The sequence below is a fragment of the Oncorhynchus mykiss genome, chromosome 17, assembly GCF_057628025.1.
Source record: "Oncorhynchus mykiss isolate SJ-2025 chromosome 17, ASM5762802v1, whole genome shotgun sequence".
NCBI lineage: Eukaryota > Metazoa > Chordata > Actinopteri > Salmoniformes > Salmonidae > Oncorhynchus > Oncorhynchus mykiss.
Window position 1 is genome coordinate 57,935,999 of NC_143038.1, and position 22,286 is coordinate 57,958,284.

The 22,286-nt window shown below is 43.3% G+C and overlaps 1 protein-coding gene and 1 long non-coding RNA gene across 4 annotated transcripts; one reads left to right on the forward strand and one right to left on the reverse strand.

Annotated features, from left to right (window-relative positions):
* Positions 1–633: 633 nt before the first annotated feature.
* Positions 634–17,272, forward strand: LOC110494553 (short transient receptor potential channel 4-associated protein). 2 transcript variants are annotated; one of them, XM_021569723.3, is made up of 17 exons: positions 634–986; positions 3,406–3,534; positions 3,653–3,769; positions 3,972–4,029; positions 4,285–4,340; positions 4,448–4,576; positions 4,720–4,921; positions 5,150–5,338; positions 6,309–6,451; positions 6,560–6,691; positions 6,824–6,882; positions 6,965–7,066; positions 7,227–7,542; positions 7,675–7,786; positions 7,942–8,054; positions 11,194–11,400; positions 13,312–17,272. In XM_021569723.3, the coding sequence occupies exons 1-17, from the start codon at positions 861–863 to the stop codon at positions 13,441–13,443; spliced, it is 2,322 nt and encodes a 773-aa protein (XP_021425398.3). In that variant the 5' UTR covers positions 634–860; the 3' UTR covers positions 13,444–17,272. The 2 variants fall into 2 exon arrangements, with proteins under 2 accessions (XP_021425398.3, XP_021425399.3); XM_021569724.3 differs by having other exon boundaries at positions 655–986; positions 4,451–4,576.
* A 248-nt stretch (positions 17,273–17,520) lies between these two features.
* Positions 17,521–22,211, reverse strand: LOC110495192 (uncharacterized). Of its 2 annotated transcripts, XR_016488041.1 has the most exons (5): positions 22,106–22,211; positions 18,416–18,513; positions 18,109–18,201; positions 17,830–17,976; positions 17,521–17,633 (listed from the first exon to the last, which is right to left on the reverse strand). It is a non-coding gene; the product is annotated as an uncharacterized LOC110495192 (long non-coding RNA). The 2 variants fall into 2 exon arrangements; XR_002469399.3 differs by lacking the exon at positions 22,106–22,211 and having other exon boundaries at positions 18,416–20,476.
* Positions 22,212–22,286: the final 75 nt, after the last annotated feature.

Here is a 22,286-nt window from a genome sequence, read left to right on the forward strand (position 1 = left end):
GTAGAATGTGTGTTAGGGTTCAGGTAGCCACAGGGAAGCCATGTTATGTGGCACTTCTCAAGTCTTCTAATGCTGTAGCTGTGCATGTGCTCAAGAGCACATTTCAGAGGCTGGAACCGAAAGGTATTATCTGTACTGTCTTTGGTATTATGATGTGATGAGCACTTCCTTTCAGCTCTAGGAAGGTTCCATTCTGCTTGTCCACACAGAAATGCCCATGCATTGGTCTATTTTTTTTTTTTTACCAAAGAAGGAAGATCACTGAACGACAAGAACGTTTTAATTGTACTAAATGTTGAATCGATTGTTAGTTTGGTCTGCAATCTGTTACTCTGCAATCCATTTGTATATGAATGAAATGCCATGTCTGAACTAACTTGAAACGAACTCTGACTTTTTAGCGCATTTGGCTCGTGGCAGCATGGTTCTGCATGCTCTGGTTGTGAGAATTAGGAATAAATACATTAAGTTGTATATGACAGTTTTGTTTCTTGTCATTGCCAACCTTTTCATACAAAAAAGAGCATCAAAACAAGACAACAGATGCTGTAGTTATCTGGGCCACACGGAGAAAGCGTCCCATGTCAAAACTATTTTCAAATCCTACCACTAGATGCCGCTACTTTTGAATATGTGTATCAAGACTTAGCGGTCGTCACAAGCTTATATAGCCACAAAGTCATAAACACCGCCCATTTCTACAATTGATCTTCTTAAAAACTAACCGCTAATTTATGCCTAGCCCTAACCTTGAATTAACACAAACAAATTGTAGCCAATTTTGACCTTGTGACTGTGGAATCTGATGAGATCTAGCTAGCTAAATCTTCCTGCTTGGAACAGTTCAGGGATAACAAATAATGCCGACGCTTCTGGGGTTGGAGTCCCCTTGGACTGGAGGAAAACGAAGTGTTCGTAATGGAAATATTATTGCAAAGATCAGACATAGTCAGATCGTTGGCCGGGGTTTCAGCCGAGGGACACAGGTAAGACACAACTAGTGCCATGTCTTGACAATGAAACGATCTGAAAAGGGGGAGCAAGACTCAATCAAGCCTGGGACCTGCATTTGCAACCCTGCAGAGAGCTAGTAGTACAGTAACTAGCTAGCTACAGTACAGGCACACACAGGATGCCTGGATGAAGTAGCTGTTTGCCTGTCTTGCTGGTTAGGTGGCTAACATTAGATGGCTGTGTTCCAAAATAATGTGTTCATTTATGACAAAGTTGGAATATACACCGTGAACTAGTTACACAGTGCCAGCTGAGAACCTCCATGTAGCCTGCACTAGCTAGCTAACTCCTTTGTTGATCCAGGATGCCCGTTTTAGCTAACTATTAGCTAGCTTAACGTCTTTGGTTTGTTCGCATTTATACATGCAATTGGCATCTCTAGCTAGCTATATTACCCAATGTTATATTAGCTGGCTAACGTCAACATGGGTTTCTTCAACTGAAAGTGTGCACTACTAGCTAATGCCCTTAAGTTTGGTTAACGAAACAGTTAGTTAGCAAGTTTGGTTATGGGTTTCAACCGCAGATTGGGAGTAAACCATTACATTGTATTCAGACAGGCTGTTTCTTCCATCTATCTAACTAGGGCTAATAATAATGTGGGTTTATACTGGATGAACAGCACGGGTGATTACGTGACGATACCAGCCACGCCCATTTGTGGACTGTGACTGGGCACGTATAACAGCACTTACAGTTGACTGGGACAGCTCTAACAGGGCAGAAATTTGACGAATTGACTTGTTGGAAAGGTGGCATCTTATGATGGTGACACGTTGAAAGTCACTGAACTCTTCAGTAAGGCCATTCTACTGCCAAAGTTTATGGAGATTGCATGGCTGTGTGCCCGATTTTAGTAACTGGTGTGGCTGAAATTGCCAAAATAGCAAAAATTTGAAGGGGTGTCCACATACGTTTGTGTATATATATAGTGTACATATTCTTCTTATCTAGGTGGGTGAGTGCAATTGAGATTGCGTCGTCTATGGATCTGTTGGGTCAGTATGCACATTTTAGTAGGTATAGGGTGTGATGGACTTGATATCTGCCGTAACCAGCTTTTCAAAGCACTTCATCATTGCAGATGTGAGTGCTACAGGGTGGTAGTCATTGTTGCATGAAGCCTTAGAGTTCTTGGGTCAGTTTAAGATTACAGATTGGACAGGGAGAGGTTGAAAATGCCGGCCAGCTGTTCTGCGCATGCTCTGAGAACACACCCTAGAATACCGTCCGCCCCTACTGCCTTGCGAGTGTCACCGAGTCCTCAGTGGACCCAGTCCTCAGTGGGGGCCCTCACGCACGGTGTTATTGTCGACACGTACATGAAATGCATTGAGTTCATCTGGTAGAGGCATTTTTGGGCAGATCACCGCTGGGTCTTCATTTGTAATCCCTGCCACATGCTGTGGGCATTGGAGCATGTGTAATATGATTCCACCTTATTCCTATATTGTCCTTTTGCTCGTTTGATGAATCTGCTGATGTCGTAGCATGACATCTTGTTCCTGTCCTCAGCCCTAGCATCTGGGTTGTCTGTGATAGAACTGTGCGGTAGCCCTGTCCTTTCTCTTAGTGCCAACCTCTGTGTTAATCCAGGGTTTTTGATTGGGGAAGCAGCAAACCTTTACTTTGGGGGCAACGTCGCTCTGATGCATTGCCTAATGAAGCCAGTGACGGAGGAGGTTAGCTCGTTGACTTGATTGACTGAGTCTCTGCACATATTCCAATCAGCGCTAGCAAAGCAGTCCTGAAGCATAATTTCTGATTCTGATGACCATTTCTCATGGTTACTTCCTGTTTGACCTTCAGCTTGTGTACAGGAAGCAGGAGAACAGAGTCATGATCTGATTTGCCGAATTCTGTGGTGGTGATTTTTAAATCTCCTTGAATTGTATATTTGACATGAAAAGCACTTAGCTCTAGAATTCTCCTTTCAGACACCCAGCCCATTGAATTCCATTGTGGTGAAAACTGACCTATTCAACTCACTGACAACTTGCCCCAAAGGCCTATGTGTTGCTCTACTGATTCCAATAAAAAGTCTGAAATGGAAGTTTGAGCCTCATTCATAATAATTGAGCTATGAGAACTGAAAGTTATGTATTGTGTTCCATTTGTGATGGATTTCAGTTGGGCATGATTTGAAATAACTTCAGACTTAACCGGTGCCAAGAGACAGCATCTGCAACTGGAATTAGGAGAGGATGTGTTTATTTGGCACCAACATCGAAGACCTAGACTTATTTAATCTGATTTGAGGTTGTGTGGGTGTGCAGAGGGTAGGGTAAAATGATCAACTGTCAGTGTTCTTTTGACACCGTAACATACTGGATACATTTTCTAAGCTGTCCATGTATATTTCCTGTATTGACCATTAATTAATTGTTCCAGCTCCCAGAGGCTCTTCTCCAGGAGAGGGATAAGCAGGCCAAATGGCACAGTATCCCCAAGCTGCTGCAGGAGCTCCATGAAAGCAGCCATCCCAACAGTGACCTCTCCTACACACACAGTGTACTAAAGGTACCCACATAGTATACACACCACTACATCAGTAAAGCTCCTAGGCTTTAACCTTGCTGATTTTGGGCCATTTACTCTAAGATTAAGACTAGGCCTAATTATCAGTTCTTCATAACAGGAACTATCATCCCTACTTTCCATGGAGGCGATGTCTTTTGTCACAGAAGACAGGAAGAGTGCTCAGGAATCAACCTTTCCCATCACATACACCTTTGACCTCTTTGGTGGAGTCGATGTAAGTTAACATGCGGTTTATTATGCGCTTGTTACTCCTATGTTCTGTGTTGTGGTGGAAACATATCAGTTACTTGTTTGTATGTCTTGAATCAACCATGTTACCTCATCCTGCAGTGTCTTTGTGTATCAGTGCCTTCTGAGATATTATCAGGTGGGATATGAAGTTTGTTCATTGCTGCTTCTTTTTCCTCCAATAAAAGCTGCTTGTAGAGATCTTGATGAGGCCTACACTCACTATGCAAAAGAAGAAACCTAAAAGTAAGTAGAAAAAGTCAGGTGTGATATGTTTAGGTCTGATATAACCTCAAAGGCTGCGCTTTTCACATAGGGGAACATTGATATTCATGAGTGTGTAAAAAAAGGTATACCCAAATGCACTTCAGCCCAGCTTAAATGGGGGATCAGGTCTCAACTGAGGGACTTGAAAATCCCCAAAACATTTTTACCCCAGGATACTTCAACTGGTGACTATCCAGGAGAATAAAGTACATTCATTATGTTTTGTCCCTGCAGTGAATGATGACTTGGTCAATGACTGCCTTAGTGTTCTTTACAACTGCTGCATATGTGTAAGTACACTTGCCGCAGAACATCACTTCGTTAAAAAAAGGAATAATGTCTGCCCTTTTAATATAATCATTCATTAATCATTAAATCTCTCCCCTAATTTTCTCAGAAGGAAGGGGTAACAAAGAGCCTTGCAGCCAGAGACTACTTTGTCCTGTTTCTCTTTACCTTGATGACGAATAAGAAGACTTTTCTACAGACTGCCACTTTAATCGAGGATATTCTCGGAGTTAAGAAGGTCAGAGGAACTTCACATCAAAATCTTTTACAATATTGCTCACCTCGAGAGAGTTTGTGGGTTTGCGCTGGGTGGAGATTTTATATCCCATGGTCATCTTATTGCCAATGGTGACCCATATGTTGGTCCTCTTTCTGCCACAGGCAATGATCCAGTTGGAAGGGATTGCTAACCTGTCTGGTCTGGTCCAGAGCTTTGACCAGCAGCAGCTGGCTAACTTCTGCCGCATCCTCTCTGTCACAGTCTCAGAACCCGACGTGGGGAATGATGAAAAACACACCCTGCTGGCCAAGAATGCCCAGCAGAAACAAGACTCTAGCCTCTCATGTGCAGAGGACAACCAAGGTAGGACAGGGATACAGAAACACAGTGGAGAAATTACCTTTTTCTTTAGATCAATTACCCTATCATTGGGTCTTGTTGAAGGATTTGTTTCATTAATCTGTTGATTTGTAGTACTTATTTGATTTGATGCCCTTAATCTGTCCATAAGTTTTCTCAGCCCTTAACCTAAAACTGTAGTAGAGTACATGATCTTTGAATGAGCCCACTCTGCTGCCTCCTTGTTCCCAGTGACCCTCCTAAACATCCCGGGCTTCATCGAGCGCCTGTGTAAGCTGGCCACCAGAAAGGTATCTGAGGCCACGGGGGCGTCTAACTTCCTGCAGGAGGTGGAGGACTGGTATACGTGGCTTGACAACGCCTTGGTGCTGGACGCCCTCATGCAGATGGCCATGGAGCAGGCTGAGCACACCAGCACAGGTCAGCAGCCTCTCCCCTGCTCTGTACCACTGCCTTAAACGTCAGTTATCATTGAAAAGGTCTAACCATTCTCTTTATGAAATGCTTATTTATAGTACTATACAGAGAGTGGAGTGTGGCGCGTGTAGCTTGTTGTTTGCCAATCATAAGTAATCAAAGCGGCAATAGGCTACAGTCATAGAGGCGCCGTGTGTGGCAAAAGTTAGGAGATATCTAGTCAGGATAGGCTACATCGACCAAGAGCCAACAGGTAGGCTGCTACTTAATATTCTAAATGGAGTTGTTGTGATTTGTAACTGTCAGATCAGAAAGTGCATGCACTGCATCCTCAATTAGCCTTTAGCTAGCTTAACTAGCTTCTCCCAGTTTGATGCAGTCAAGACCGGTACTACATAATCATATTGGATGATAAATAACCTAGCTATGGCAACTATCTACTCTAGCGCGTATCAGCTTGGTTGCTGTCGCTCCCTCCCTGCTCCCCGAGCTCCCCATGGTACGGGCCCCCCCCCCCTGCCTGGCAGATCGGCATCTTTCTCTCACTCCTCACGCTTTATCATCTCCGGGTAATAAAGTAGGTTAAAAAATGACTTTTCTGCTGCTTACCACACTCTGTTCGGAATGGGTCTGGATCCGACGAGGTCTATATGGAACAGGTCTAGTTGTCCTCTGGTCTGTTTGGAATGGGTCTGGATCCGACGAGGTCTATATGGAACAGGTCTAGTTGTCCTCTGGTCTGTTTGGAATGGGTCTGGATCCGACGAGGTCTATATGGAACAGGTCTAGTTGTCCTCTGGTCTGTTTGGAATGGGTCTCTATATTAAAAAATATATATTTATGCATAATCGGGTCTCAGTGGGAAATCCCCGGATCCATTTCGTGAAGACCTTTCTGCCACCTACCCTTGTACCTCTGTCGATCTATGAACATCTCATTACATCTTTGTCATCCTATTATGCCTCCTCCACAGAGTCGTCAGACGAGAGTTCGTTGGCCACCAGTACTCTCATGCACCGCTTGCCCCAGTCCATGAAGATTGTCCATGAGATCATGTACAAGGTGGAGGTGCTGTACGTGCTCTGTGTGCTGCTTATGGGTAGTCATAGGAACCAGGTGAGGGGCTAGGGGCCAAAACAGATAACTCACCCAATGCAGGGCTCTCGTAGGAGTAGCCACTCCTGTCTGTTTGCATTTATTTGACCATTTATGTTTCTTCTTCAGGTACACAAGATGCTAGCAGAGTTCCGTCTGATCCCAGGTCTCAACAACTTGTTTGACAAGCTAATCTGGAGGAAGTACACCTTATCCAATCATGTGGTGCATGGCCAGAATGAGAACTGTGATTGCAGTCCTGTAAGCAGTGCACTCCTCTCAAACTCCGCTATCACTGTACATTTTTTGGGGATCCTTGCTCTGGGTTCATATTACCATTGCAGTGTTATAAACATTGTAATGTTAATCACTCTGATTCTGTCCTTCCCTTAGGAAATATCCTTCAAGATCCAGTTTCTGAGGCTTCTCCAGAGCTTCAGCGACCACCATGAGTGAGTAACTTTCAAACCGTCTGACTGAAAGTTCCCTGCTAGCTTCACTTGAATTTAACACACAACATTTCATTTATTTCAGGAACAAGTACCTGCTTCTAAACAGTCAGGAGCTGAACGAGCTGAGTGCCATCTCTCTGAAGGCCAACATTCCAGAGGTGGAGGCGTTAGTCAATACAGACAGGTATGCATCATCTGGTTCCATCATCTATTCCCATCATTAACTCCACCCTCAATACTTCACACTACAGTGCAAAAGAGGCATTATGTTCTCTGAACTCAAATTAAATACTATATTGTGTGTCACACAAATGCCCTCTCCCTGTCTCCTTGTGCTCCTGCAGGAGTCTAGTGTGTGATGGGAAGAAAGGTCTCCTCACTCGTCTCCTCACTGTCATGAAGAAGGAGCCTCCAGACTCCTCCTTCAGGTTCTGGCAGGCCAGGGCAGTGGAGAGTTTCCTCCGTGGAGCCACCTCCTATGCAGACCAGATGTTTCTGCTGAAGAGGGGGCTTCTAGAAAACATGCTGTTCTGCATCATAGACAGTGGCTGTAAGTCCAAAGATGTCCTGCAGAGCTACTTCGACCTCCTGGGGGAACTCATGAAGTTCAACATCGACGCCTTCAAGAGGTTCAACATATACGTCAGCACAGATAACAAGGTGAAGGTGAAACACTTAGTAAATAGCAACCCCCCCACAATGTGAGAGGACCCTGTCAGTCCTCATTGTCCCCAGAGTTGTGTGTGTTCTATAATGCTGGGTGTCCCATCCCTCTGTTTGGCTCGGCTGCAGTTCCAGACCTTCATGAGCCAGATCAACAGTTCCCTGATAGACTCCAACATGCTGGTGCGCTGCATCATTCTCTCCCTGGACCGCTTCGAGACCCAGACAGAGGACAGAAAAGGTAAACACCCACTCATTCCCATAGCAAGTGAATAGACCAATGAGAGCGGGTCAGATGTATGATCTCAAGCTGCCAATGTTTGAATAAATTCAAGCCTTGACTGCATTATAAAGGTGTTGTTTATGATGTAATTGTTGCTGACTGTGGTCCTGCAGTGGTGGAGGTGCTGTCTGAATGCTGTCTGCTGTCCTACTTGGCCAAGGTGGAGAACAGACTGTCTTTCCTCTTCAGGCTGGTCAACATCATCAACGTGCAGACTCTCACACAGGTCTTTCCTCCCTCTTTCTCTCTAACACCAAAAAACACACAGACACACACACACACACACACACACACACACACACACACACACACACACATCAGCCCACGAGAAAGAAGAATAACGTTTCCCAGTATGTTTGCTAGGATTGGACAACCTTGAGCCCTTGATCATGACTCTGTTACATTACATTACACATAAGTCATAGGACGAAGGCGTCTTCTGTACGGGGGAGTTTTGTTAAAACCCCGTTGCTCAATCTGAATATTAACACGTCACGGTACAGTTTTGGAAGTTTAAAGACCTTATCTTTCATATCAGTGAGATTATTATTATTTTGAACAAAAGGTTAAATTGATACACCCTGTTAGGGTTAGTGTTCCCACACGGCCATATCTCCATGTTACATCGCTTGTTTACGGAAAACAGACAAGACGCGACCACCTATGCTCATTAGCTACAGTTGAAGTCGAAGTTTACATACACTTAGGTTGGAGTCATTAAAACTCGTTTTTCAACCACTCCACACATTTCTTGTAATTAACAAACTATAGTTTTGGCATGTCGGTTAGGACATCTACTTTGTGCATGACATCAAGTAAGTTTTCCAACAAGATTATTTCACTTATAATTCACTGTATCACAATTCCAGTGGGTCAGAAGTTTACATACACTAAGTTGAGTGTGCCTTTAAACAGCTTGGAAAATTCAAGAAAATTATGTCATGGCTTTAGAAGCTTCTGATAAGCTAATTGACATCATTTGAGTCAATTGGAGTTGTACCTGTGGATGTATTTCAAGGCCTACCTTCAAACTCCGTGCCTCTTTGCTTGACAACATGGGAAAATCAAAAGAAATCGGCCAAAACTTCAGAATTTAGACCTCCACAAGTCTGGTTCATCCTTGGGAGCAATTTCCAAATGCTTGAAGGTACCACGTTCATCTGTACAGACGATAGTACGCAAGTATAAACACCATGGGACCACGCAGCCGTCATACCGCTTAGGATGGAGACGCGTTCTGTCTCCTATAGATGAGCGTACTTTGGTGCGAAAAGTGCAAATCAATCCCAGAACAACAGCAAAGGACCTTGTGAAGATGCTGGAGAAAACAGGTACAAAAGTGTCTATATCCACAGTAAAACGAGTCCTATATCAACATGACCTGTTAGGCCGCTCAGCAAGGAAGAAGTCACTGCTCCAAAACCGCCATAAAAAAGCCAGACTACGGTTTGCAACTGCACATGGGGACAAATATCGTACTTTTTGGAGAAATGTCCTCTAGTCTGAAGAAACAAAAGTAGAACTGTTGTGGCAAAATGGCTTAAGGAGAACAATGTCAAGGTATTGGAGTAGCCATCACAAAGCCCTGACCTCAATCCTATAGAAAATTTGTGGACAGAACTGAAAAGGCGTGTGCGAGCAAGGAGACCTACAAACTTGACTCAGTTACACCAGCTCTGTCAGGAGGAATGGGCCAAAATTCACCCAATTTATTGTGGGAAGCTTTAAAGGCACTGCTACCAAATACTATTTGAGTGTACACTTCTGACCCACTGGGAATGTGATGAAAGAGATAAAAGCTGAAATAAATCATTCTCTCTACTATTATTCTGACATTTTCACATTCTTAAAATAAAGTGGTGATCCTAACTGACCTAAAACAGGGAATTTTTACTAGTATTACATTTCAGGAATTGTGAAAAACAGTTTGAATGTATTTGGCTAAGGTGTATGTGAACTTCCGACTTCAACTGTATCTAGCATACACTTACACACGGGTGTTTCGGCTCAACTCAGGAAGTGTAGCGGAAGTGTAGTTTGGTCAGATGGAGGCACTCGTGGCTGTATGGTTCTGTAACTGCTACAGTGTAGTTTGGTCAGATGGAGGCTCCGTAGCTCTATGGATCTGTAACTGCTACAGTGTAGTTTGGTCAGATGGAGGCACTTGTGGCTGTATGGTTCTGTAACTGCTACAGTGTAGTTTGGTCAGATGGAGGCACTCGTGGCTGTATGGTTCTGTAACTGCTACAGTGTAGTTTGGTCAGATGGAGGCACTCGTGGCTGTATGGTTCTGTAACTGCTACAGTGTAGTTTGGTCAGATGGAGGCACTCGTGGCTGTATGGTTCTGTAACTGCTACAGTGTAGTTTGGTCAGATGGAGGCACTCGTGGCTGTATGGTTCTGTAACTGCTACAGTGTAGTTTGGTCAGATGGAGGCTCCGTAGCTGTATGGATCTGTAACTGCTACAGTGTAGTTTGGTCAGATGGAGGCACTCGTGGCTGTATGGTTCTGTAACTGCTACAGTGTAGTTTGGTCAGATGGAGGCACTCGTGGCTGTATGGTTCTGTAACTGCTACAGTGTAGTTTGGACAGATGGAGGCACTCGTGGCTGTATGGTTCTGTAACTGCTACAGTGTAGTTTGGTCAGATGGAGGCTCCGTAGCTGTATGGTTCTGTAACTGCTACAGTGTAGTTTGGTCAGATGGAGGCTCCGTAGCTGTATGGTTCTGTAACTGCTACAGTGTAGTTTGGTCAGATGGAGGCTCCGTAGCTGTATGGTTCTGTAACTGCTACAGTGTAGTTTGGTCAGATGGAGGCTCCGTAGCTGTATGGATCTGTAACTGCTACAGTGTAGTTTGGTCAGATGGAGGCTCCGTAGCTGTATGGATCTGTAACTGCTACAGTGTAGTTTGGTCAGATGGAGGCTCCGTAGCTGTATGGATCTGTAACTGCTACAGTGTAGTTTGGTCAGATGGAGGCTCCGTAGCTGTATGGTTCTGTAACTGCTACAGTGTAGTTTGGTCAGATGGAGGCTCCGTAGCTGTATGGATCTGTATTTGAAGTATTCTTTCTCTCTGACGAAAGATAAGGACCATATGTTTCAAAAAGCCATATTGTAAGCAATGATTATTATTGACGTTTTTAAAAGTTAAAACAGTGTCGGGGTTGTAGTTCACATGAGGTAGTCGTGGGCAAAGCTAATAGCAGAAAACTGTAGGAAGAAGGCAGACTGCCGCCTAGAGTTTTCAAGAGCAAGACCACCTTGTACCGCTCTTTTAAGATTAATGTAACCCCAGTTTCTGAGGGTTTGAGGCTGTTGTTCTCCCACATGTGGTGCTCACCTGTCCCCCTCTGCCCTGCCCAGGAGAATGTGAGCTGTCTGAACACCAGCCTAGTGGTCCTGATGCTGGCCAGGAGGAGGGGCAAGCTGCCCTTCTATCTCAAAGCCCTGAGAGAGAAGGAGCATGCAGAGAAGTACCCCGGCTGCCTGCTCAACAACTTCCACAACCTGCTGCGCTTCTGGCAGCGTCACTACCTCAACAGGGATAAGGACAGCACTTGTCTGGAGAACGTGAGTGTACTCTTCTTGGCCTGATCCGTCCCAAACAGGGAAAAACCGTCAAACTCACCAATAGTATATTTTACATTCAGAATATCTTTCCTACGAATGTTATTAGCCCACCTGATCAAGCCTGCTTTCTCTGCTATACTATCTATTTGCAGCCTGTAGACTGGCCGGCCTGTCATTAACTAGCCCCATACATTTATACTATGTTTTCATTAGGCAGTCCACCACCTTTTTGTTTATTAAAAACAAATACGTTTTCAAATGAGAAACCATTTCTGGTGTTGTGCAAACAATGTTCAACTTGACATCTTTTAATGCTTCGAAGTAGCCCTTTCCTGTCACACACCGTCATCCCGAAAATGGCAGATGTTTTCATTGCTCCGTGCCAAAATTGGAATGCAGTGGCTGTACAGTAACATAGTATACATGACATCAGGGCTCAGGCTCTTCGCTTCTGAGTGCTGTATGGGTTTTGACTGACAGCCATTATAAATTTGAGCACCGTGCACGACAAGATGCCCCTATTCCTTCCGCTAATTAGGCTACTTTTGTACATTTGTTGTTGTCTGAATGAGGGAAATGCTGTAAATCGAATGGAGTTGATGTGTTCTGAAAGATGAGATGTTGAGGATTATAATAAACATCGCTTTGATGTCAAAGTCATACAAGCAAACCACACCCATATGTCAAAACCACACCCATATGTCAAAACCACAGCCATATGTCAAAACCACAGCCATATGTCAAAACCACAGCCATATGTCAAAACCACAGCCATATGTCAAAACCACAGCCATATGTCAAAACCACAGCCATATGTCAAAACCACAGCCATATGTCAAAACCACACCCATATGTCAAAACCACAGCCATATGTCAAAACATGTCATTTACAGTATCAATGTTTATGGTCGCTACATTTGATCCACAGTTATAAGGATGACATGGCTTCATGCCCTGGGTTGTACTGAACAGGATGAACATATTTTCATCGTATTGTTAAGAAAATTAGCCACCGAACACACACTTGAATACACTCATGACTCCATTCCTATGCGCACCAAAATCGGTTTGTCTGAAGTGTCTTTTGAAAGCCTAACACTGTAAGATCGTATTTTATAACTTCACTATCCATGTTGGCAATAGAAAAATCTTTCAAATGAATGGAACATTTTTAGATTGCACAAACAACAATAATTGTGTGATGGTGGGGACACAGGAGCTGTGTTCCAAACAGAAATGTATAAGTGTGCTTGCTTCAGTTCCTCAATTGCAAAGCTCGGAGAGCTCAAAAAAAGCACCAAAAAGTTGAAGGCTCTTTCCTTGATAAAAGTGCATTGAAATTGCTTAGGAACTGTGCCCAGTTTGGAGAGGTGTGTGGCCACTTGGAGACACCAGTTAGACCTCTCACTCAAACCCTTGTCATTGGTTTTTCTTATCATGCACCTACTCCAAAATGTCAATGAATTCTCATATGTTACTGAATGTATCTATAGTATTTTCAGATCTCGTTATTGACAAATGCTGAGAAAAGTACAGTAAATGTAAAATGCACATAAAACCAACAGTTGCTACCATGGTCATGCATATGCTTTTTATAGTTATTTTGTTAGAAACATTTAAATTTGGCTCTAGCCATATAGGACAATTTCCACGAGTGTAAGGGGTTAGAGGAGCATGTAGCTAGCTAGCTAACAGCATTAAAAGGTGATAAATGTGGGGAAGTGAGTTGATCTGATCTGTCTTTGCCCGGAGACTGGGGGTCTTCTTAGTAGGCGTTCTAGATGTTTGCGGGCAGAGAAGTTTCACGTCAGGATTTTTAATATTTTTTTTACCATGAATGTATATCCCCTTCTCCTCCTTGGGGAAATTGTCTTTCACCAGTCTAACCCTCGGTTTTGTTCTCTCCCTCAGAGCTCCTGCATCCCCTTCAGCTACTGGAATGAGACCGTGTCAGTGCTGCTGCGCTCAGACAGGACTTCTCTGTGTGCCATAGCCAGCTACATAGATGAGCCCTTCATGGACATGGACCTGCTAGAGTGTTAACCCTAGGAGAGTTTGGGCTGGGCTTGTCGGGGGTTGCTGTGGTATGGACACCTATCATGGTTGATGACCCCGCCAAAGAGCATAGCCAGATCAAGGGTCATCCAGCGACCTGGAAGTGCTATGTGACTGCGGCAGGACACCAACTCGCTGCTATGCTGTCTGTAACTTGGCCAGGGGGCCATTACTGAAGATAATAAGGATGATTCTACAATGCTGGACATCTTCTCTCTATGCTCCTGTTCTCTTTGTAGGAGAAGAAGAGAAGACTGCACCTGTCCCAGACCCCACAGTAAAGAAATATACATTTATTGGACCTTGAAATACTCCTTTGTTGGTGGTTTGCTTTAGGTGAAATCAAATGAAGCTTTTTTTATATATTACATAAATATATGGAAAAATCTATTTGTACGATGCAACAAAATAGATATATACAGTACCAGTCAGAAGTTTGGACACACCTACTCATTCAAGGGTTTTTCTTTACTTAATAGTGAAGACATCAAAACTATGAAATAACACATATGGAATCATGTAGTAACCAAAAAAGTGTTAATTAAACAAATACAAATATATTTTAGATTCTTCAAAGTAGCCACCCGTTGCCTTGACAGCTTTGCACAATCTTGGTATTCAACCAGATTCACCTGGAATGCTTTTCCAACAGTATTGAAGTAGTTCCCACATATGCTGAGCACTTGTTGGCTGCTTTTCCTTCACTCTACAGTCCAACTCATCCCAAACCATCAAAAGTGGTTTGAGGTTGGGTGATTGTGAAGGCCAGGTCATCTGATGCAGCACTCCATCACTCTCTTTCTTGGTCAAATAGCCCTTACACAGCCTGGAGGTGTGTTGGGTCATTGTTCTGTTGAAAAACAAATGATAGTCCCACTAAGCCCAAACCTGATGTGATGGCATATTGCTACAGAATGCTGTGGTAGCCATGCTGGTTAAGTGTGCCTTGAATTCAAAATAAATCACTGACCGTGTCACCAGCAAAGCACCATCACACCACCTCCTCCATGCTTCATGGTGAGAACCACACATGCGGAGATCATCCGTTCACCTACTCTGCGTCACAAAGACACAGCGGTTGGAACCAAAAATGTCTAATTTGGACAGATTTCTACCGTTCTAAGGTCAATGTCAGCATTTGTTAATTGAAATGCATTCCAGGTGACTCCATGAAGCTGGTTGAGAGAATGCCAAGAATGTGCAAAGCTGTCATCAAGGCAAAGGGTGGCTACTTTGCAGAATCTCACATATAAAGTATTTTGATATAACTCTTTTTTGGGGGGGATACTACATGATTCCATGTGTGTTTTTCATAGTTTTGATGTCTGTCTTCACTATTATTCTACAATGTAGAAAATAGTAAAAATAAAAACCCTTGGACACACCTACTCATACACACAGTACAAGTCAATAGTTCGAATGTGTGTATAGTGTTGGTTTCATGAGCCGAAATAAAAGATCCCAGCAATTTTCCATATGCACAAAAAGCTTATTTCTCAAATTTTGTGCACAAATTTGTTTACATCCCTGTTAGTGAGCATTTCTCCTTTGCCAAGATAATCCATCCACCTGACAGATGTGGCATATCAAGAAGCTGATTTAAACAGCATGATCATTTCACAGGTGCACCTTGTGCTGGGGACAATAAAAGGCCACTTAAATGTGGAGTTTTGTCACACAACACAATGCCACAGAAGGCTGCTCATCATGATTGGATGCAGAGGTGGCATCAGTCTTGTCCAGTGGTCTTTGAATTAACAGCATCTTCACTGATCTGTATGGATGTTGGTCTGTCTCTTTTAGGATGAATCTAGTTGACCAGTGCTTGTGGCTTTACTCAGCCCGTCCAGGTAGCTTGTGGATCTGTTGATGGTTCATAGTCTGTGGGGCCATGTGGTGGGTGAGATGGGGCTTTGGACGGAAGTACCACTCCCAAGATGCCACCAACCCATTCATGACTTCACCTTTTTGTTTTTCAGACACTATTTTTGTTTGTGTCTTGTTAAGAGAATTGCTTTTAGTTATAAATAAATTGTAGATAAAAAAAATGCACTATTGGAATTGTGTGCATTCTTTATTGTATTTTAACACTTATTTTGATCAAATACATTACATTTTGTACCGTACTTTGTATCCATCAAGTGAAGGGTGGTTTTATAGAATAATAAACTATGCAGGTTCTCGTGTTCAAACCCACTCTCTCTGTCCCAGACACTTCTCACAACGGTTCCGTTTGACATTTTAGTCATTTATCAGACACTCTTATCCAGAGAGACTTATAGGAACAATTAGTGTTAAGTGCCTTGCTCAAGGACACATCTACAGATTTTTCACCTGGTTGGCTCGAATCAGCGACCGTTCGGATACTGGCCCAACGATATTAACCGCTATGCAACCTGCTGCCCTAAGGTTTATTAAATCCTCTTAGCATGAATGGCCTTCAACCAAACAGCCACTCTGTGCTGCATCACTTGATTGTTGCTCCCCCAGTGGACCACTTAACTCTTGACTTCTCTTCTCTCACCACGGGCCTAGACAGACAATCTTCATTCGTCTTTGTGTGATGATTCTGTGCTTGGTTTCACCTGTGCTTGGTTTCACCTTTGATTGGCTATAGGGGGTGTGGTCATGTTGCTATGGCTAGAATGTGCTGACGTTGTCGTGGAAATGGATTCTGAGCTCAGTAAGCATTTTGCTTCTCTCCAACAAAAGAATGTCGCACTGCATTGCTTTATCTTGGCCAGGTCGCAGTTGTAAATGAGAACTTGTTCTCAACTAGCTTACCTGGTTAAATAAAGGTGAAATAGTTGATTTATTTTAAATGAGAATCCAAGAAAATTATTAATGATTGAGCTATGGCATTTTTCAACCCATATTTATTTATTTTATTTTACCTTTATTTAACTAGGCAAGTCAGTTAAGAACAAATTCTTATTTTCAATGACGGCCTGGGAACAGTGGGTTCAGGGGCAGAACGACAGATTTGTACCTTGTCAGCTCGGGGGTTTGAACTTGCAACCTTCCGGTTACTAGTCCAACGCTCTAACCACTAGGCTACCCTGCCGGATTGAACCACTTTGTCACTCAGTGTGTGTCAAAGTGGAACTAATCCTGTTCAAATGTTTTTCTTAAACCTTTTCGTATGTTCACTTGAATGAATGTATAAAAGCAATCCATTCATAATGTGGTTTTGCAGATTTGCTTCACGCTAAGAAAGCAGGCTTCATACTCTACATCCAATACATGTTGAGAAACAGTTGGTCTTTTTTGATATTTTGATTAAATAGCTAATTGGTGCTTAATTATTTGAATTTGATTGTACTACCCTTCTTACAGTAGGTACATTTTATGTAAATCTTTGTTTTTTGCCATATATTGCACGTTAGTTTCCTTTGACTGTGTGTGGTATAACAGTGACTGGGTTAAAAAGCATGATTGTGTGTGTACCTAGAGAAATTTGTTCAGCAAACCTTTATCATTTAGACTTCAACATGTTTCTGAAACATGATCAAATCATTTTTGTACATGGAGCTTTTGCTTTGACATTGGATATGGGGGTGGTGATCAAATGAACACTTGTTTGTAATTCATCAATATCACACTGGAGCCATCTGTACCTAGGAAGTGTTAGGTGTGCATTGGACTTACCTTATACATACGACTCTCAATCCTGACGCAAAGTCCACCATCTTCCCCCTAAGATTCCATTTTCCACTCTTTTTGTTCATCTAATGTTGATGTTGACTTCATTTATTTAAGTCTTGTTTGTGAATTTAATATAAGGATAAGCATAATAAATTCTCAACTTTCTCTCGAATGTGTGTGGTGTATTTTGTTCAGTGGTCTTATTGATGGGACACAATAACAAATGTCATCTTGCCTCAGAACGTCAGGCTGTAAAAACAATGATATTTCCTGAAGATTCCACAAGTTGAATCGCTATTGTCGACACCCAGCAGATAAACTCCTGCACACGGCCGACATTCCTTATGGTGTGTTCCGTCCTTTACGCAACGCATCCCTCCACACAACACTGACTGCAGACAGTAATGAGACAGATTGTACTATAAATGCTTTCAGAAGTCTTTATTGGTCTATATTGCAGTCACACCACAACTGTTGCAGCTGGTTGGCTGTGATATCTTTGGTTGGGGAATTATCCTCTGGATTACTCTAAACTGAAATCCACAAGTTAAATATGCTTCAGTTATATGCCCTAAATATTCCAGAGGAGACCAACTTCAGCTGACTGGTTGAGTGTAGTGAATTTTTTGTTACAAATCCAAATATAATATTTTTTCCCTCAATTGTTAGCCACATGTTATGTGATAAATCACACCTTTACCGGTATCTTCCATAAAATGTACTACTGACCTTGGGCCCTTGGTCCCGAGTGCGAACTCTGAGTTTATTGACCTAAGTTCATTGACCGTCGTCTCGGCCATTTCAGCCCTCTTCTGCGTCGTCCAGCTCATGCTGGATCTTACTGAACTTGGTCAGGTTGAAGTTAGCTTGTTCCTCCTGAGGGAAGTGGACAAAGTGAGAGATCAGAGAGAGCAGGTAACTAGATCATACCACTGTAGGTCATTTGGAAACAGACCCCCATTCCATACAGTAACACAACAGTAAACTGGAAGTGGTATGGGGACTTACCGCTTCCTCAGCCTGCCTCTTGTAGCTCTTCACCTTGGCTTGCAGCTTGTCTATGAGCTGCTGCAGACTAGCCAGGTTCTTCCTGTCCTCTGTCTCTAGAGACAAACAAACAGCAGGGGGCAGCATGAAGCACTACACCATTACATCATCACTACATCATAGAAAAATAATATAATCAGCAATATGATCCATCATTAAGATGATCACTTGAACCTAATGAAGTGCAAAATCATAACATTGGGGAACTGCATGACAGATCTCTTCCTACATTTTCCCCATGGCTAATGAAGGTGCTGTGTTTCAGTACCTGGTAGGTGAGTTATTTGATCTTCCTCTCATACTTGCAGACACCCTTCTGGAACTCTTGGCTCTTCTTCTGCTCAGACTCTAGCTCATTATCCAGCTCTGTCAATAGTACACTGTCACACCACTGATCTACACTTACTGTTCAGTAATGGTGAAGAGGTGAATACCTCTAACCAAGTAAATTGCTGTGTCCTCTTCGGTTCGTACAGATTCTTGCAAAAGTATTCATCCCCCTTGGCATTTTCTCTATTTTGTTGCATTACAACATGGAGTTGAAATACACTGCTCAAAAAATAAAATGAACACTTAAACAACACAATGTAACTCCAAGTCAATCACACTTCTGTGAAATCAAACTGTCCACTTAGGAAGCAACACTGATTGACAATAAATGTCACATGCTGTTGTGCAAATGGAATAGACAACAGGTGGAAATTATAGGCAATTAGCAAGACACCCCCAATAAAGGAGTGGTTCTGCAGGTGGTGACCACAGACCACTTCTCAGTTCCTATGCTTCCTGGCTGATGTTTTGGTCACTTTTGAATGCTGCCGGTGCTTTCACTCGAGTGGTAGCATGAGACGGAGTCTACAACCCACACAAGTGGCTGAGGTAGTGCAGCTCATCCAGGATGGCACATCAATGCGAGCTGTGGCAAGAAGGTTTGCTGTGTCTGTCAGCGTAGTGTCCAGAGCATGGAGGCGCTACCAGGAGACAGGCCAGTACATCAGGAGACGTGGAGGAGGCCGTAGGAGGGCAACAACCCAGCAGCAGGACCGCTACCTCCGCCTTTGTGCAAGGAGGAGCAGGAGGAGCACTGCCAGAGAACTGCAAAATGACCTCCAGCAGGCCACAAATGTGCATGTGTCTGCTCAAACGGTCAGAAACAGACTCCATGAGGGTGGTATGAGGGCCCGACGTCCACAGGTGGGGGTTGTGCTTACAGCCCAACACCGTGAAGGACGTTTGGCATTTGCCAGAGAACACCAAGATTGGCAAATTTGCCACTGGCAAATGTCCCCTCCTGTACTCCCTGTTCATGTGCTCTTCACAGATGAAAGCAGGTTCACACTGAGCACATGTGACAGACGTGACAGAGTCTGGAGACGCCGTGGAGAACGTTCTGCTGCCTGCAACATCCTCCAGCATGACCGGTTTGGCGGTGGGTCAGTCATGGTGTGAGGTGGCATTTCTTTGTGGCATTCTCCATGTGCTCGCCAGAGGTAGCCTGACTGCCATTAGGTACCGAGATAAGATCCTCAGACCCCTTGTGAGACCATATGCTGGTGCGGTTGGCCCTGGGTTCCTCCTAATGCAAGACAATGCTAGACCTTATGTGGCTGGAGTGTGTCAGCAATTCCTGCAAGAGGAAGGCATTGATGCTATGGACTGGCCCGCCCGTTCCCCAGACCTGAATCCAATTGAGCACATCTGGGAAATCATGTCTCGCTCCATCCACCAACAGATGGATGCACCACAGACTGTCCAGGAGTTGGCGGATGCTTTAGTCCAGGTCTGGGAGGAGATCCCTCAGTAGACCAGCCGCCACCTCATCAGGAGCATGCCCAGGCGTTGTAGGTAGGTCATACAGGCACGTGGAGGTCACACACACTACTGAGCCTCATTGTGACTTGTTTTAAGGACATTACATCAAAGTTGGATCAGCCTGTAGTGTGGTTTTCCTCTTTAATTTTGAGTGACTCCAAATCCAGACCTCCATGGGTTGATACATTTCATTTCCATTGATAATTTTTGTGTGATTTTGTTGTCAGCACATTCAACTATGTAAAGAAATAAGTATTTAATAAGAATATTTCCTTCATTCAGATCTAGGATGTGTTATTTTAGTGTTCCCTTAATTTTTTTGAGCAGTGTACATTTTGGGGGGGATTTCATGTAATGGACATACACCAAATAGTCCAAATTGGTGAAGTGAAATGAAGAAAAGTACTTGTTAAATAAGATATTGTGCAACCAATTACCTTCAGAAGTCACATAATTAGTGAAATAAATTCCACCTGGATGCAATCTAAGTGTCACATGATCTCAGTATATACAGTGCCTTGCGAAAGTATTCGGCCCCTTTGAACTTTGCGACCTTTTGCCACATTTCAGGCTTCAAACATAAAGATATAAAACTGTATTTTTTTGTGAAGAATCAACAACAAGTGGGACACAATCATGAAGTGGAACGACATTTATTGGATATTTCAAAGTTTTTAACAAATCAAAAACTGAAAAATTGGGCGTGCAAAATTATTCAGCCCCTTTACTTTCAGTGCAGCAAACTCTCTCCAGAAGTTCAGTGAGGATCTCTGAATGATCCAATGTTGACCTAAATGACTAATGATGATAAATACAATCCACCTGTGTGTAATCAAGTCTCCGTATAAATGCACCTGCACTGTGATAGTCTCAGAGGTCCGTTAAAAGCGTAGAGAGCATCGTGAAGAACAAGGAACACACCAGGCAGGTCCGAGATACTGTTGTGAAGAAGTTTAAAGACGGATTTGGATACAAAAAGTATTCCCAAGCTTTAAACATCCCAAGGAGCACTGTGCAAGCGATAATATTGAAATGGAAGTAGTATCAGACCACTGCAAATCTACCAAGACCTGGCCGTCCCTCTAAACTTTCAGCTCATACAAGGAGAAGACTGATCAGAGATGCAGCCAAGAGGCCCATGATCACTCTGGATGAACTGCAGAGATCTACAGCTGAGGTGGGAGACTCTGTCCATAGGACAACAATCAGTCGTATATTGCACAAATCTGGCCTTTATGGAAGAGTGGCAAGAAGAAAGCCATTTCTTAAAGATATCCATAAAAAGTGTTGTTTAAAGTTTGCCACAAGCCACCTGGGAGACACACCAAACATGTGGAAGAAGGTGCTCTGGTCAGATGAAACCAAAATTGAACTTTTTGGCAACAATGCAAAACGTTATGTTTGGCGTAAAAGCAACACAGCTGTACACATCATCCCCACTGTCAAACATGGTGGTGGAAGCATCATGGTTTGGGCCTGCTTTTCTTCAGCAGGGACAGGGAAGATGGTTAAAATTGATGGGAAGATGGATGGAGCCAAATACAGGACCATTCTGGAAGAAAACCTGATGGAGTCTGCAAAAGACCTGAGACTGGGACGGAGATTTGTCTTCCAACAAGACAATGATCCAAAACATAAAGCAAAATCTACAATGGAATGGTTCAAAAATAAACATATCCAGGTGTTAGAATGGCCAAGTCAAAGTCCAGACCTGAATTCAATTGAGAATCTGTGGAAAGAACTGAAAACTGCTGTTCACAAATGCTCTCCATCCAACCTCACTGAGCTCGAGCTGTTTTGCAAGGAGGAATGGGAAAAATGTTCAGTCTCTCGATGTGCAAAACTGATAGAGACATACCCCAAGCGACTTACAGCTGTAATCGCAGCAAAAGGTGGCGCTACAAAGTATTAGCTTAAGGGGGCTGAATAATTTTGCACGCCCAATTTTTCAGTTTTTGATTTGTTAAAAAAGTTTGAAATATCCAATAAATGTTGTTCCACTTCATGATTGTGTCCCACTTGTTGTTGATTCTTCACAAAAAAATACAGTTTTATATCTTTATGTTTGAAGCCTGAAATGTGGCAAAAGGTCGCAAAGTTCAAGGGGGCCGAATACTTTCGCAAGGCACTGTATTTACACACACACCTGTTCTGAAAGTCCCCAGAATCTGCAACACCACTAGGCAAGGGGCACCACCAAGCAAGTGGCACTATGAAGACCAAGGAGCTCTCCAAACAGGTCAGGGACAAAGTTGTGGAGAAGTACAGATCAGGGTTGTGGCACCACAACAAACCTGTCAAGAGAGGGCTGCCCACCAAAAACTCAC